Below are 15,220 nucleotides of genomic sequence, written 5' to 3' on the forward strand. Positions count from 1 at the left end.
TTGTTTTAACTTTTTTTTTTTAAAGACATAACACTTTAATCTTCCAGCTGGTAAAGGTGGAGCTCATTTTAATTCATTGTTGACTGCTGTGAAGCTAGTGATTTTCAACAACAAAATTATTTTAACCCATAACTGAATCTGTAAAGTAACCAGTGCAGTAAAAACAGCAATATCTGCCTCTGAACAGTTCTGCCCTACAAAGCCTAACTGTGGTAACTACGCAAAGGGGAAAACTGAGGAAAAACTTTAAGTTTTTTAACGTTTAACTGGAAAGCCAAATGGGTTACAGGTAAGTGATAGGACACTTATTTCTACATTTGATGTAATTTTTATGCTCAAAAATCCTGATGAATTATTTGACCTTTGACCCCAAAAATGTACTGCAATCTGGTTTTGCTGTCAAAGGTTCTAATAGTAATGCAAAAACAGAGTGCAGCAACTACAATGTTGTCTTCTTTCAGCTTTTATATTTTGTTTTCAGTGAAAAAACATTTTCAAATATATTTTAAGTGTTTAACAACTCTATTCAAAGATTTGTGTATTTTAGACTTATTATAAAGTAATGTTATATTTGTCTTAATATAATTTTAGCTCACATTACTTAGTCACTATCTAGATAATTTCCATATCAAATAAACTTATTTCTATTATTCTTGTCTTCACTATTCAACACAACGAAGAAATACAAGGCTAGACTGTATCAGACAGTCTGCTTTGGTTTTAAGTTGGATTTTGTAGTTACTGCAATTTTTATAATTTTTTTCTGAAATAAAGCAAAATTGGAATCTAAAAAAAACTTTGTCACAAGATAAAACAGACATCAATGAGTTCATTTTTAGTTATAACTCAATTTCGACCACAAATGTAGTTACTGCAGTAAGGCTTGGTAGGGCAATGCAGTGGAGTAGAAGTAACAAAAAGTAGGAGAATAGAAATACTAAAGTAAGATACTGCAGTATTTGAGTAAATATACTTAGAATAAAGAACAAACACCACAGTGCTATAGAACATATCAACACCTTTATTCAGAAACAGATTGCACATCATCAAATAACTATATAATAAGTAAAATATTACTGAATCTAAACTAGTTTAAAATAGATTAACACATTATGCTTCTTAAGTTAAAACAATGTAACTGTAGCAGCTTTTTTAGATCATTAAACACAAAACAAAAACACTTATTCCCGACAGAGAAAAAAAATAAACAGTTGTTACTTCTGACTGGCTCAGATTCTAAAATAAACAAACAGTCTTTAAGTTGTGACAGCGGAGAAGAACGCCACTCGCTTGTTGAGTTTGTCGTGTATTTTTGATGGAAGAAACTTCAGGTAATTCCCAAACAGCTCCGGGTTTCTTCCTATAAAGTCTTCACACAATCTGGAGAAAAGAAAAAAAAGAAACAGCTCGTTCAGACATTTTAAATCCACTTTTGAAATGAACTCTGGTTCACCACATCCACAGAACATCTGAAAGCTAAAAGTAGCTCCTAACTTGCTGATTTAGTAGTAGGTCTTTGAGATATTAGAAAAAGTAGCTTGAATAACCCAAACAAGTCTGGACATCAACAAGCATCAAGATTTCCTCTGTAAGCTCTACAAATGGTTATTAGATCAGCAAACCAACAACCATGCCACATTCAGAGTCACTTAAATCCTCTTTCTTCCCCGTTCTGATGCTCGCTTTGACCTTCAGCAGCTAGTCTTCATCGGGTCTACATGTCTAAATGCATTGAGTTGCTGCCATCTGATCAGCTGATTAGTTAGTTGGGTTAAGGTGTAACTTATAAAGTGGCCAATGTGCATTTAAAATCTTTTTCAGCACTAAAACCAGCTGAAGAGTTCTCCCAGTTAGTTACTCAGTAAAAGTTGGTCTCAGCAGGTTTTAAGAGGAAACTCTTGTAGCTTTTTGTGCCATTTAGTGGTAAGCAAAATGCACCGGGAAGTGCATTCAAAACATTTTCTTATCAGACATATTCTGCACACTGTGCAGGTGTATTGTACCTTTATTTGCATGCTTACAGCCCAACAGCTGGCTGCAGGGTTTCAGAGGTGTGTTTGCATTCTGGACAGCTTCAAATGACATTCAAAACTTGTTAACATGGTGTCATAGTTTCTGCAAAACCTCAGTTTGTAATGTCTACTTTATTTAATGGGTGCAAATGTTTCCCAATGTTGCCCAAAATCTATTTACCAGACGCTTTATTCTGGACCTTGAGTCTGACAAAAAGGGACCAACAATGCTGCCACAGTCGCTAAAAATAAAATGGCACTCAATGCAATTCTGCAGTTCTGATTAGAGGGAGGTCAGAGGTGCAGCAGCTTTGGGCAGCATGAAAGTGTTTTTCTGAACATTAAACTCATGTAAACATGTTCTATCAGAGACCCAAATAACACACGGATATCAGCATAACATGTTCCCTTTAAACCATTTCATATAAACATGTAGATTATTGCCCAACCCTACATAATAACAATGTACCACTGTGTCCTGGTGTACGTGAAGCTGCACACAGAGAGAGTATAAATAGCTCAGCGTATAAAGGCTCTGTGGACTTTGTTAAAACTGCTTAATCATGTGTGAACAGAGACAGAAACATACAAACACGCGCTCACATGCTGCCAGTGTTCATAATGTGAAGCGTGGTGACGAGAGGCGCGTGTGACAGAGCAGCAACACGACCACAGAGCTGTGTGTGTGTGTGTGTGTGTGTGTGTGTGTGTGTGTGTGTGTGTGTGAGGGGTTTAACATACCTGAAGAGGGAGTACGGCTGCGTCTGGAACATGAACACGTCTCTGCAGTGGTTTTCTGACGGAGCTCTCAGGACGGCCACCTGAGGAGAAAACCAATCAATTTGAAAGCAAACCTTAAACTACAGCAAAGTTTGGATAACTAGAAAAATAACTAGGAAAAAAAAAGTATTTTAAATCAAATGCACAGGTACACTAGCGCTCAAAAGTTTGGGGTCAACCAGAAAATGTTGGTTTTCAATGGAAACAAACTTTTATTTAAAAAAATGAGTTACATAATTAATCTAAAATATAGTAAAGCCATTGAAAGGGCATAAATAGTAAGTTTAACCTGTACAAATCTCCAACTTTACCTTAGAAACTAAGGCAGCCTGAGGAAGGATCATTTTATTACAGTTTTCAGCTGTGCTAACATGATGCTCAGGTGTTTTAATGATCAATGAGCCTTTCAACACTATAAACGTGGATTAACACAATGTGCGACTGGAACACAGGACAATAAATAGATATTTCATAAGAAAATCAGTTTCCAGCTTTAATAGTCATTTACCTCATTACAATATCCACACTGTATGTCTGTTATCTCATTTCTCTTTCAAAAATAGACATTTCTAAGTGACCCTAAACTTTTGAGTGGTAGTGTACATTTGATAGGAAATAACACAAAAAATAAATAAGTCACATGCCAGGAAAACATGCAAATCAATTTAACTGGCTGTTAAAGGTTATATATAGATCAAAAGAATAATTAAAATCCCCACTATTCATCAAAAAGTGCAAGAAATGTCTGCTTCAGTATCTGGAAGGCTCGTGTCTGAATGAACGTAGACAACTCTAAAACAACAACTCCTCTTAACATTTGTTTAAAATAAATAAGCTGTGGGACATTTAGACCATACAGCGATGGTTTAGAGTCAGGATCGCCTCCATGCAGCTTATGTTCTCATCCACAACTTGACAAAATCTCACAATCTCCAAACTTGTCAAATGAAGAAACAAACTAGTTGAATCACTATGAAAATGTGATCAAAATTAAACCAGCAAGCTACTGCAGAATACATTTGATAGTCACCTGAGGATGGATGATAATACTGTACTTATTTTTTTTTTTCAGATTTTCCGTCAAAATAAAAACGTATTTTTGTGGGCTGCAGCAGAAAAACAAATTTTGCCATTTTAATGAGTCCACTACTTCAAGCAAAAGTTTGTTCTGATGTTTATCACAATAATAATAATAATAATAATGGATAAACACTGTGTTGATCATTAGACTTGTTATGCAGCTCCATCATGTGTATTTTTTCCTTCTTTATGCTTCACGTGTGAAATTACCACATACAATACGTCACTTCAAACTGAGTCCTTAAACCACTTAAACATTCCTTATGTAACAGTTTAAAGCAACGATTGCTTCACTAATATGTTAAAACATTACAGAACGAACAAACGAGGGGTTTACATGTGAGATTATGCTGCACAGTGTATTACTCACTATGGTCTAAATAAAGCTTTGGCACTCATTTCCTCACTATTAAGTGAAAACGAATCAAAAACAAGTTTCCTCATCACGTACCGAGTCCACGAGGAAGCACATGTTGCTGCTGCCCCCGAACACCACGACGTCGTTGTCTTTCCCCAGACACGCAGAGTGATACACTCTGAGGAAGAAGAACATTAAGGTGAATAAAATAAACAATTGATAAATAACTGTACTGAAGATCAGATGAGCGGTGAGCTACCTGGGCTTGTCCTTGTGTGGGTGCGTGACCTGGTTCCACTCTCTCTTCTGTGTGTTGAACGTCCAGGCGTCACCTGCACAGAGACGCTCATCATCACATACACAAACTACAGAGAGCTGCAGGCGCTCGAGCAATAAGGTTTTTAAAGATGCATTATAATGAAAATGTCCTTCAACCTCGAGCACACGCGTCAAAGACAGATAAGACCCAGACAAATGATAACATATGGAATAAAATACACAGATAAAATGTTTGATAGTTCCAGAGGCCAGAACATTTAAGTTAATATTTCTGATTAGAAAGTTGATCATACACCTAAAGAAAAGATGCAAAACTACAAAGAAACACAAAATGACCATAAAGTGATTCAAAGATAACTACAAAGACAAAAAACATAAAAAGGAACTGCAAAACAAGATACAAAAAGACCAGAGACAAGACCACACAGAGTGATGCAAAGTACAGAAACAAAATCAGAAAAAGATGCAAAGTGACAACACCACAAAAAGTTATACAAGATAACAGCAAAGAGACAATCATAAAGAAATGCAAGACGACAGAGATGCAAGATTAGAAGACACAAAAACAGATATGCAAAAATAGACACAAAACTACAAAGGGTGACAAGGTACTACAGACAAAACCACCATTAAGAGTGAAGTAACAAATGACAAAAACAGGGTTTAAAAAAAAAAAACGAACCTCAGACACAAAACCACAAAGTTTGAAGTACTGAAGAACTACAAAGAGACAAAATCGACACAAAGAAACACAAAAGAGTGATGTAAGATAACTTCAACAAAAATTATTATAAGAGACAAAACCACCACAAAGAGGCGAAAGATAACTACAAAGCAACAAACCAGAGGAGCTGGAGTATTCACAGTTACATCTCAATAAATTAGAATATCATAGAAAAGTTTATTTATGTCAGTAATTCAATTCAAAAAGTGGAAATAACACATTATAGAGATCCATTACACAGAATGAAACCTATGATTATGGCTTACATTTAATGAAGACCTAAAATTCAGTGTCTCATACAAAACATAATACAAAAGACCAATTTTAAAAAGTATGTTTAATGTGGAAATGTTGGCCTCTGAAAAGTCTGTCCAACTATATGACTCAATACTTGGTTGAGGCTGTTTGACTTGAACTACTGGAAATGGGCTTTTCCATCATATTTTAATTTATTAGGACGCACCCGTAGATGCAGAAACATTAGAGATGGTCACTTACTGAGAGTGTTTCCGTCTGTGCCGAGGCCGCCGTATATGAAGAGCATGTGATCTGATGTGGGCGTCATGCTGAACATCGAGCGGCCCAGAGGAGCGCCGGACGTAGAGACGTCACTGTGGACAACAACAAGAATACATAAGGTCAGAAATCATTGTCGCTAATAAAAAGCTTATAAAAACATAGTGAAGAAGTCTTACAACTGAGTCCAGGTCCAGGTCTGCAGGTCCAAGCAGAACATGTCCAGCTGGGCAGTTTCCTGCAAAGTTCACTCATTATCATTATTATGGGCCAAAAGGCTACCTGCTACCTTTACATTTCCTGCTACAGTGTTTATCTCAAACTATACGAGCTGGTCAGTAACGTTCATCGACTCACCGCGCCTCCAGAGATGTAGCCTTTGTCCCCCAGCAGGGCGCTGGCGTGGCAGCCTCTGGGGGGCGGAGCAGGACCCTGGACAACAGAAACAAGCCATACATACAGTAAACATACCAGAAAATCTGATTATTGTTGACAAGTAAACAAGGGAATAAAGTTCAGAAAAAGGCATTATTTGGTATGTGGGCGAACGATTTGAAGCCTTGATTTTGACGTTTTGGGCGTCACCAGGTTGTTTTTTTGGAGTCAGAAGTGACCATATTTGGACGAAAAGGGTGAAGTTAGCTTCCATTAGTAAATCTCAAACTACTCCACAAAAGAGCTTCAAAAGTGTAAACAATGCCATGAATAGGCTCAGGGTAGCCCAGTACTAAACCCTACCCTGCTTTATCGTCTATTTAACTCTAAATGGACCATAATTTAATAAATGATCATGTTGTTTTGAAGATTTGAAACCAGAGATTAAGACCATAAACTCATTATGAAAATGAGTACTGAGGACAGAAATCACAAACTGACTTTTTGCAGCCAGTAGAGTCGCCCCCTGCTGGTCATTAGAAAGAATGCAGGTTGGTTTACTTTCCCGCTATAGGAGCTTTCCCCAGAGACTAAGAAACATTTTGAGGAATTCATTGCATTTCAAAAGCAGGGACCAGGGTCTAAATTAAGTTATGGTCAGATTTAAACCCCCAAAAGTCCCTGCTTGAGGGTCAGTGTTTGCTGCAAGTATAGGAACTTTCAGAGATGACCGTTATCGATTTGTCAAACAAACAGTTTGGCTGCTTCAAACAGTGTGGCTATTTTGTGACTTTTTTGGTCATTTTGTCAGTTTTTTTACAATATTCCTGACACCTGGAAAAGTGTTTATATATAAATTCAATTTTATTCCAATTAAAAAAAAAAAAAAAGAATTCAGAAAAACTGCACTTGATGCATGTCATTATAACTTATTCTGCACAAAAGACATTTTGGAGCTCTTTCCATAGAGCTGCAGGACTTCATATAAATGTTTCAGTATTTTATTTTATATATATATATATATATATATATATATATATATATATATATATATATATATATATATATATATAGCACTGAAATACAAGGCAACAGTGAGCAAAATGTAAAAATAAAAAAAAATTAAAAAAAAAACGGCCTGAAACGGCTTGCTGTGGTTCAGAGGGATAAACAGGAAGTTACATGGCAGTTACATTATTTTCAATCCAAACCCATTAATAGAAACTGAAAAAAATCAGTCCCGTTACTAAAAATAGAGGAATGTCTTTGTGGGAAACTACCTTAACCATATTCTCTGAACTAAAAGTCTCAGACATTAAATAATGTCGTCCCACTCACCCGGGTCTCTGGCGTGCTCCACGTAGCCGATTGTGTGTCGAAAACACTGACTTCATTGTTCCAGCCCCAGCACCGAAATAACGTGTTTCCAATTGTTATCTAAAAGAAGAAGAAAAAAAAAAAAAAAAGATTTGAACATGATCAATATTAAAGTTTGCATGGAGTAAAAATCTTCAGGTTCTGATGTCGACATTGGATCTCTTTATTCACCCAGGACATTTCGTCCATAACGAAGCTGGACGTCGACGTGTTCTGCACCTCGCCGACTGTCTTACATCCATAACCACCAAAGTAGATTAATCTGCACCAAGGAAAGAAAAGGAAAACTGTTCATTCACATGTGAAACTACAGAAATATTGGAGAATTATTGGGGGGAAGGCAGGAAAATCAAATGAAAGACCCTTTTCCCCCCCTTCTTTCCAACATTTTGCTTTTATAGGTTCTTCAACATGTCCTTCAACTAAACTTAACCTTTATGCCCTCTTCGGGCATTTCTCAATTGTTTATCATTTTGGCTGTGTGACAGCTTGAGGCAGGAACTTCATTTAGTAAAATTTTTGAAATCCATTGTCATTAACCTTTACATGTCTTTTATACTTCATTGGGGCATTTACTACCCTCTCGTGACGTTCATGGCCAAAAAAGGGCACGCACACAAAAAGTGCTATTAAATCAACATATATAAATATATTTTTTTAATGTTTGGTAGTTTTGAACAAGGCTGAAGTTCTTTAAAAGATTTATGAAAACGGATCTGAAAAAAATATTGATGTATGTTGATTAAATAGCAGTTTTAGTGTGTGTGGCCTTTTTTGGCCACAAAGGTCACGAGAGGGAGTATCTGGCACTACATAGAAAATACCAATACAATCAAATCAATTTGGTTGCTAATCTTTGACATATCCAAGACTCTGACCACCATCAAAGCCCCTGCTCCCTACTATTTATTATATGGGAAATAATTCATTGTGTTTTTTTGAAAGAAATTATGGAAAAATTCAAATATATAAACTGACATATAAAGGGTTAAATTCTAAAAATGATTTAATGTTTGGAAGTTTTGAATAAGACTGAAGTTCTTTACAAGATTTATGAAAAAAATCTGACAAAAATATTGATGTATGGTGATTTAACCCATTGAGGCCTGAAAAACCGCTGGGCGATTTTAAAATAAGCCTCTAATTTTCTGGAAATTCTGGAAAAATTCTGGGGAAAAAAGTGTGAACTCTTCTACTAAATAATAGATTTTTCAGCCTCTGTAGCAGATAGAAATGAAATTCAAAAAGTATTTGAGAGCTAATACAAAATATTACAAAACGACGTAAACGCTTTCCAGGCTTCAATGGGTTACAAGAAGTTGTGTGCGTAACGTTTTTGGCCACAAAAGGTCATGAGAGGGTAGTAAATTCGAAGAGGGCATAAGGGTTAAGGTGTTGAAGTTCGGATTTAAAATGTGAAATGAGTTATTCAGGGTGAACAGCAGCTGAGCTCGTGCAGCGTTTCCTCGAGGAGCAGTTTGGGAGCACTGACCGCTCTCTGTGGACCCAGCAGGAGTGTTTGTTTCGTGGCGAGGGCGTTGTTCCCTTGGTGTCCGTCACTTTCTTCCACGAGCAGCTCGGCTCCGTGAGGTCGACGCTGAACATCTACGAGCCGGAGAGAGAAAGTCAAAGACCTGCATCATTTAAAGATGTACAAGGTTAACTATGATACCAAAAGGAAATAAGAAGAACAGGATGTAAAGCTTGATGTTTCCTTGTTAATCACTCCAACATTCTTCGAGCTGTACTCAGTCATCAGACCAGATGATCAGGCTGGATAACCTCAGCCCGGTATGATGCTGGTATGACTGCATTTTCTATTCCACACCCTGGGCCTGGCAAGACAAGCTGCATAGCATCAAAACATGTTTTATGGAGAATATAATTGCTTTAATTAAGTGACGCTCTCTTCTTTATGGCTCTCTGATCCATTGCAAATGAGATCCTGTAGCTTTAAGTAAATTAAAAAAAAAAAGGAATGTTTTCTTTAAATGATCACCAAAAATTCACAATTTTATGAAGAAACTAAATACAGGCATTGTCGAAATTTGAATCTCTTTATTCTACATGTCATTTAAAAATAAAGTGTTTGCACTAACCAGATCCTGTTAAAAAACATTAAATTCTGCTCCTCAGAGACACTGAAGACAATTGATTCTGCTGAGACCAACGGTCACGTGACAAATACTCACTGAAAATCTGTTTACACAGAGCAGAGAGGAGAGGACAGGAGAGGCTGTTTACACAGAGCTGAGAGGAGAGGACAGGAGAGGCTGGAAACATGACAATACTGGTTTTGGTCATATTGTGTCCATTTTTGGTCCTTTTACATCTTTGTTTTGGTCATTCTGATATTTTTACATCTTTTTTTATTTTACAACTTGTAATTTTATTTGACTTTTTGGTAATTTTGTCTGTTTTTACAACATTCCTGACACTTGGAAAAGTGTGTGTGTATATATATATATATATATATATATATATATATATATATATATATTCCATTTAATTAAAATTTTTAAATATAATTTCTCAGTTATAATGACATGCATCAAGTGCATTTAATTCCTGTTATTCTTCACAAATGCATGTTTGAGTTGTTTCCATAGAGCCACAGGACTTCATATAGATCTTAAATATTACAGTGAAATACAAGGACACAGTGAGTAAAATTTAAAAAGAAATAAAAAAAATTAAAAAAACGCCCTGAAACGGCTTGTTGGGGTTCAGAGGATTAAAGAGGAAATGTTACATAATTTCAGTATTTACTTTGAAGGCAAAAAATTAAACAGTAAGCAAATTAAACAAGTTTATGCAGTCATAAGTGAGCTTGAATTATGGTGAATTTGCTTTATGGAACAAAGTGAACTAAAATAAGTCTGGTTTGTTGATGTTCAGCTCGTTGAATCAGAGCCACAGACTCGTCCTTCTTCACAAACAACCAGCGGTTATTCTGCGGAGCCTCACCTGGTTCGTGTATCCTTCAGAGTCGCAGCCTGCAAAGATGTAGAACGTGCCGTTAATGTTTGCCCCACAGGAGCCCGTCAGGTCCGGAGGTTTGTCTCCGGTGATCTCCCGTCGCTCCCTGTCGTACAAAAAAAAAAAAAAAAAAAAAAAGGACAAAAGGGGGTAAGAAACAAGCAGCTGAACTCAAACTGTTGCACCAGACTGAAATTACTTTTTAAATTTAATATTTAACAAATTCTCCGTATTTAAGACTAGAAACTACAGGTGAATAAACATTTTAACTCATAGAAATCACGATGGAATTTCTCCAGTTGATAATTTACACTAGAAATGCGAACATTTGATCAAATCAGGTTTAAAATTCTTGCTTAATTTTGTTGAAAAAAAGAAAAGAAAAAGAGTCTAAAGATTTTACAGAGGGAATTTTGTATCCCTTTCTATCACATACATCATAAATGTATTGAAAATTTATTTTGAATACACATTTATACATTGTAAAAAAAAAAAAACTGTCGGCAGCCATAAGAGCCATAATTTTTGCCATATTTTTATGAATAAATATTATATAACTCAGGCTATGAATGGTATATGAAAAAGAATATAAATTAAACTGGAATTTTTGCATGTTAGTGCTGTTAAGTGCAATTTTTTGGCTCAAATTATGAGAAAAAAAAAAAATACTACGGCATTCAAAATTTGATAAATTATGCAAGATAAACAGGTAAAACTTTTAGCCAATTTATCATGACTTCCATCGAAATTATTCATTTTGGATTTTCTGACATGTTTAAATATGCGAATGAGGCCTTATCTAACGCCAACTAGTGAATTTAGGGGGGAAAATATACAGACTCAAATAAAAATGTAAAAGAATTAACACCTAAATGTATTTAGAGGTTTTTTTCTTTCCTTCTTTGGTCTGAAAGACGACATGTTATAGAAGCAATTTAGTGCCTTAACTGCAGCCTTTGTGCAGTCATTTTATCTTGTTTGCACCATTCTAACAAACATGATGCACAGCTTTAATGTCAGGGTGACACAGCGTTCATATCAGCTGATAAAAGCAGCTTCTGTCTCACCACGTCCCGCTGTCTAAATCACAGAGCCATATCTCGTCACTGGGCAACACCACGTCCTCGCCAGAAACTACCTGCAAGAAGAGACGAGATAAAGCATTAAACATATCGTACTTTAACCCTTATCTGCTGAATAAAGCTACAAAACAAAGATGGTTGAAATGAAGTATGTGCAAACATCAACATCTGACTACATGCGTCAGAGTAATGTGACAGTCCGTGTGTTGTTTGAACAGCAGCTTATTACGAACCATATTAGTATTTGTTCCTGGCGCCCTCTAGTGGTCAGTATGAACGACACCAACCCGCTAGCAGGATTAAAGATACGCTTTCTTTAAGAAATTGCTAAAAAAAAAAAAAAAAATATATATATATATATATATATATATATATATATATATATATATATATATATATATATATATATATATATATATACACATACATACTGTTAATCGTAGAAGGAAACTGTAAAAACAGGCATTATCGTCAGAATTTGGACTTCCCGATGGTACTTGAACTGATCATTGGCTAGATAAGTTTCCTTTAGAAAAGTGAGCAAAACTTGTTAAAATGTTGATATTTGTGTCAGAATCTCTTTATTCTACATGTGTCATTTAAAATAAAAACGTTTGCACTAACCAGATCCTGTTAAAAAACATTAAATTCTGCTCCTCAGAGACACTGAGAAGACATGATTGATTCTGCTGAGACCGGTCACGTGACAAATACTCACTGAAAATCTGTTTACACAGAGCTGAGGGGAGAGGACAGGAGAGGCTGGAAACATGACCATACTTCAATGTGCAATATGTAGAGAAAACTGGTTTTGGTCTCATTAAATTTTTTTGGGTCATTTTACATCCTTTAAGGGGGTAATTTTGTATCTTTTTTATATTTTGTATGAGGAGTCGTTTTTTTTTTTGTCGGTAATTTTGTCTGTTTTTTTTTTTTTTTAAAACATTCCTGACACTTGTGGGCACTTGGAAAAGTGTTTATACATACATGCCATTTATTCTACAACAATTTATCATCAGAGAAATTCAACTTTGTTTTGCTTTTTTATGATGTATGGCCTTATGACTGTAGGCATTTTTTAATAAAACACTTAATGAAAAGATGAAAGTTATACATTTAAAAACCCTAACCTTTAAAAATGATAGTTGAGACAATCATGGTTAAACAAATGCAAAGCATCTTGAGATGCTGATTCTATCATTTTAAAACTCATTTTAAGTATAGTAACTTGTTTAAAATTATTTAAAATCAATAAAATGCATTCTCTTTGATGGTGAATAACTCCTTGTTTGAATAAGAATAAAAGGGACCCTTAGACCTTAATCTCCTCTCTAATGTAGGAATGAAGATTTGAAGACTTGTTGACAAGAATTTGGCGTGTGAAAAGTAGAGTGCCAACCGAGGACGCAACAAGATCCAGACTGAGAAATGTTTCTCTGTTCTAACAGGCAGAAAAAAACAAACCGAGGGGTCCTTAAATGACACTAAACGTGTTTCTGCAGGTTTACCAGCTCAACTTTCTTCTATATATGCACATATATCCAGTGTCCACTTTATTAGGTACACCAAACTACAGCCAACAAGCAGACCTGCAGTAAATCCTCCACTTTTTTGTGCTAAATTGTTAATTTCAGCACACTATTATACAACAAATGACATTTAATTATTTTTGGAGTAACTGGAGGACCCATGAAGCTCCTAGAGGAGCATCAGGTATAATGGAGGCTTTAAAATGCAGAAATATACCTGTGGCTGAAACTCCCCAGGGACACGGCCAGCTGCTTATGTTAACTTTGTATGTTTTGATCATTATTTTTTTTGAGGTTTTTCAGATATATAAAGGAACAACAGAGCATTTATCAAGTTGTGAACATAAAATGAACGTGAGACCAAATACAAAGCATTTTTCAAACGTTTAAATTCAAACGTAATCCTAAACTTCCAGAATGAACAACTAAAATGTAGCATTTTCTAAACTTTCAGGGTTTCCAAACCCAAAATCAAGCATTTTCAAGGTGCTTTGTCAAGCTTTTCCAGCACCTGTTACATCTTTGGTAACTTACTCAAAGTATCTACAGTATACCAATTACACTTATTTAGTCTACCAAATTAAATTACTTTTTTGTGCGGTAAAAAAAAAAGCAAAATATGTTTCATGAAAGAATAAAACAAACAGGTCGAGAACTGAAATTTCAACCAGTTTCAAAGCACTTTCTCTCAAAAATCCAACCACTTTTTGTTCCCTACAGCACCTGGAGGAAACCTGCATCCGGGTTTTTTAAAGATGCATGTAATAAACTAGCAAACGAGTGAAAACAAAATCACAAATAAAAGATGATTTTTGCGCTAAATTGTTAATTTCAGCATGCAATTATACAACAGATAACATTAAATTACTACTTTTGGAGTAACTGGAGGACCCATGAAGTTCCCAGAGGCGCAACAGGTATAATGAAGGCTTCAAAATGCAGAAATATACCTGTACAGGTGGCTGAAACTACCCGGGGACCCGGGGACTTCTTACCTGGTAGCCTCCCCACACATGCAGCGTGTTGTTGTCTATGAAGGCCGTGTGGCTGCTCCTCTCCAGCCGGCTCCCCGCGGCGCTGCTCTCCGCTGCAGCATCCATCATCGACACCCGGACTCTGAGGCTCCGCGACTCACCGCTGCTGCTGCTCGAATAAAAACAAGGTAAAAGTGTAAGCCGAGAGGTGAGACGGCTCCCAGGAATGCTGCGGTGGCTCAGGGGGCACAGATCTGCTGCTCCGGGCTGCAGGGAGAGAGGCAGACTGGATCGGAGGCTTTGCGGAACTTGTTTTTCAGGCTTGCTGTCCTGACGTTACTCCTCCCATCAGCATGATCCCTGTTGTTGTGCAAGTTTATTTCTGCCGTTGCATGAACTCATTTAACACCTGCACACATGCACAATGTCAAATTAAGCGTGCTGATCTATTTTATTCACAATCTGGGTATGTTTTGCGTGTATTTATGCTTTTAGTTCACACATAATTTCTGCAGTTTACATGCACTGACAGAGAAATATACACATCATCACACACACAGGTGCAGCTTATTAAGTCTGAGTGTTCATGTGAGGCTCTGCAGGTTTAATGACAATGAGAGGAAGCGATCATTAAGTGATTAGTTGCACCTGTGCACCCTGCTCCTCAACAATACGCCTGTTTCCACAGGATGGATGTTTACTTGACATGGATAGAAAGTCACATGAGTCCAGTGGTGACAGAAGTATTCAGATGCATCCTTAGAGTAAATAAAACACTGTGAGAATACTGCAAAACAACAATTGCTGCAGTCAAAACTTTATTGAGGTGAAAGTGTGCAGATGTTGGTTAAACTGGGTTGATTTTTGTCTCAATCACTTTTTAAAAGCACATTCATTTCTGGATAATAGAAGAGAACCCAGACATGTAGGGTTGGTTTAGATTTTTGGCAAAAATCTTTCTGAAGCACATGAACTATTTAAGTTCAGGGGTTTATAAATTAAATGCCACACACTGTAAAATAATAATTGATCTTTTAAAAATATAATTTATTTGGTGGTAAGAGTAAAGCAACTTTTCCTGCAAGTCTTTTTTTTTTCCCCCTCTTACATTAGAATTATAGTTTTACTGTAAGAAAACCACGTTGCTTTAATTTT

General features: G+C 36.2%; 1 protein-coding gene across 1 annotated transcript; it reads right to left on the reverse strand.

The window, feature by feature from the left end:
* Positions 1–1,001: 1,001 nt before the first annotated feature.
* On the reverse strand, positions 1,002–14,623 carry LOC131960143 (kelch domain-containing protein 1-like). The gene is made up of 13 exons (XM_059325386.1): positions 14,087–14,623; positions 11,548–11,618; positions 10,469–10,586; positions 8,994–9,106; positions 7,673–7,763; positions 7,463–7,561; positions 6,107–6,181; positions 5,929–5,987; positions 5,732–5,844; positions 4,490–4,562; positions 4,324–4,408; positions 2,754–2,833; positions 1,002–1,380 (listed from the first exon to the last, which is right to left on the reverse strand). Exons 1-13 carry the CDS (start codon positions 14,192–14,194, stop codon positions 1,257–1,259), a joined length of 1,209 nt encoding a protein of 402 aa, XP_059181369.1. The 5' UTR covers positions 14,195–14,623; the 3' UTR covers positions 1,002–1,256.
* Positions 14,624–15,220: the final 597 nt, after the last annotated feature.

The sequence above is a fragment of the Centropristis striata genome, chromosome 21 (assembly GCF_030273125.1).
Source record: "Centropristis striata isolate RG_2023a ecotype Rhode Island chromosome 21, C.striata_1.0, whole genome shotgun sequence".
Classification (NCBI taxonomy): Eukaryota; Metazoa; Chordata; class Actinopteri; order Perciformes; family Serranidae; genus Centropristis; species Centropristis striata.

Bases quoted from the DNA above. Each gene is read 5' to 3' on its own strand.
- LOC131960143 (XM_059325386.1), bottom strand. From the start codon at position 14,194: ATGATGGATGCTGCAGCGGAGAGCAGCGCCGCGGGGAGCCGGCTGGAG. The intron at 7,764-8,993 runs GTCAGTGCTCCC...TCCTTGGTGCAG, and splicing joins TGCTGGGTCCACAGAGAGCG to ATTAATCTACTTTGGTGGTT. The intron at 5,845-5,928 runs GTAAGACTTCTT...TGTTGTCCACAG, and splicing joins ACCTGGACCTGGACTCAGTT to TGACGTCTCTACGTCCGGCG.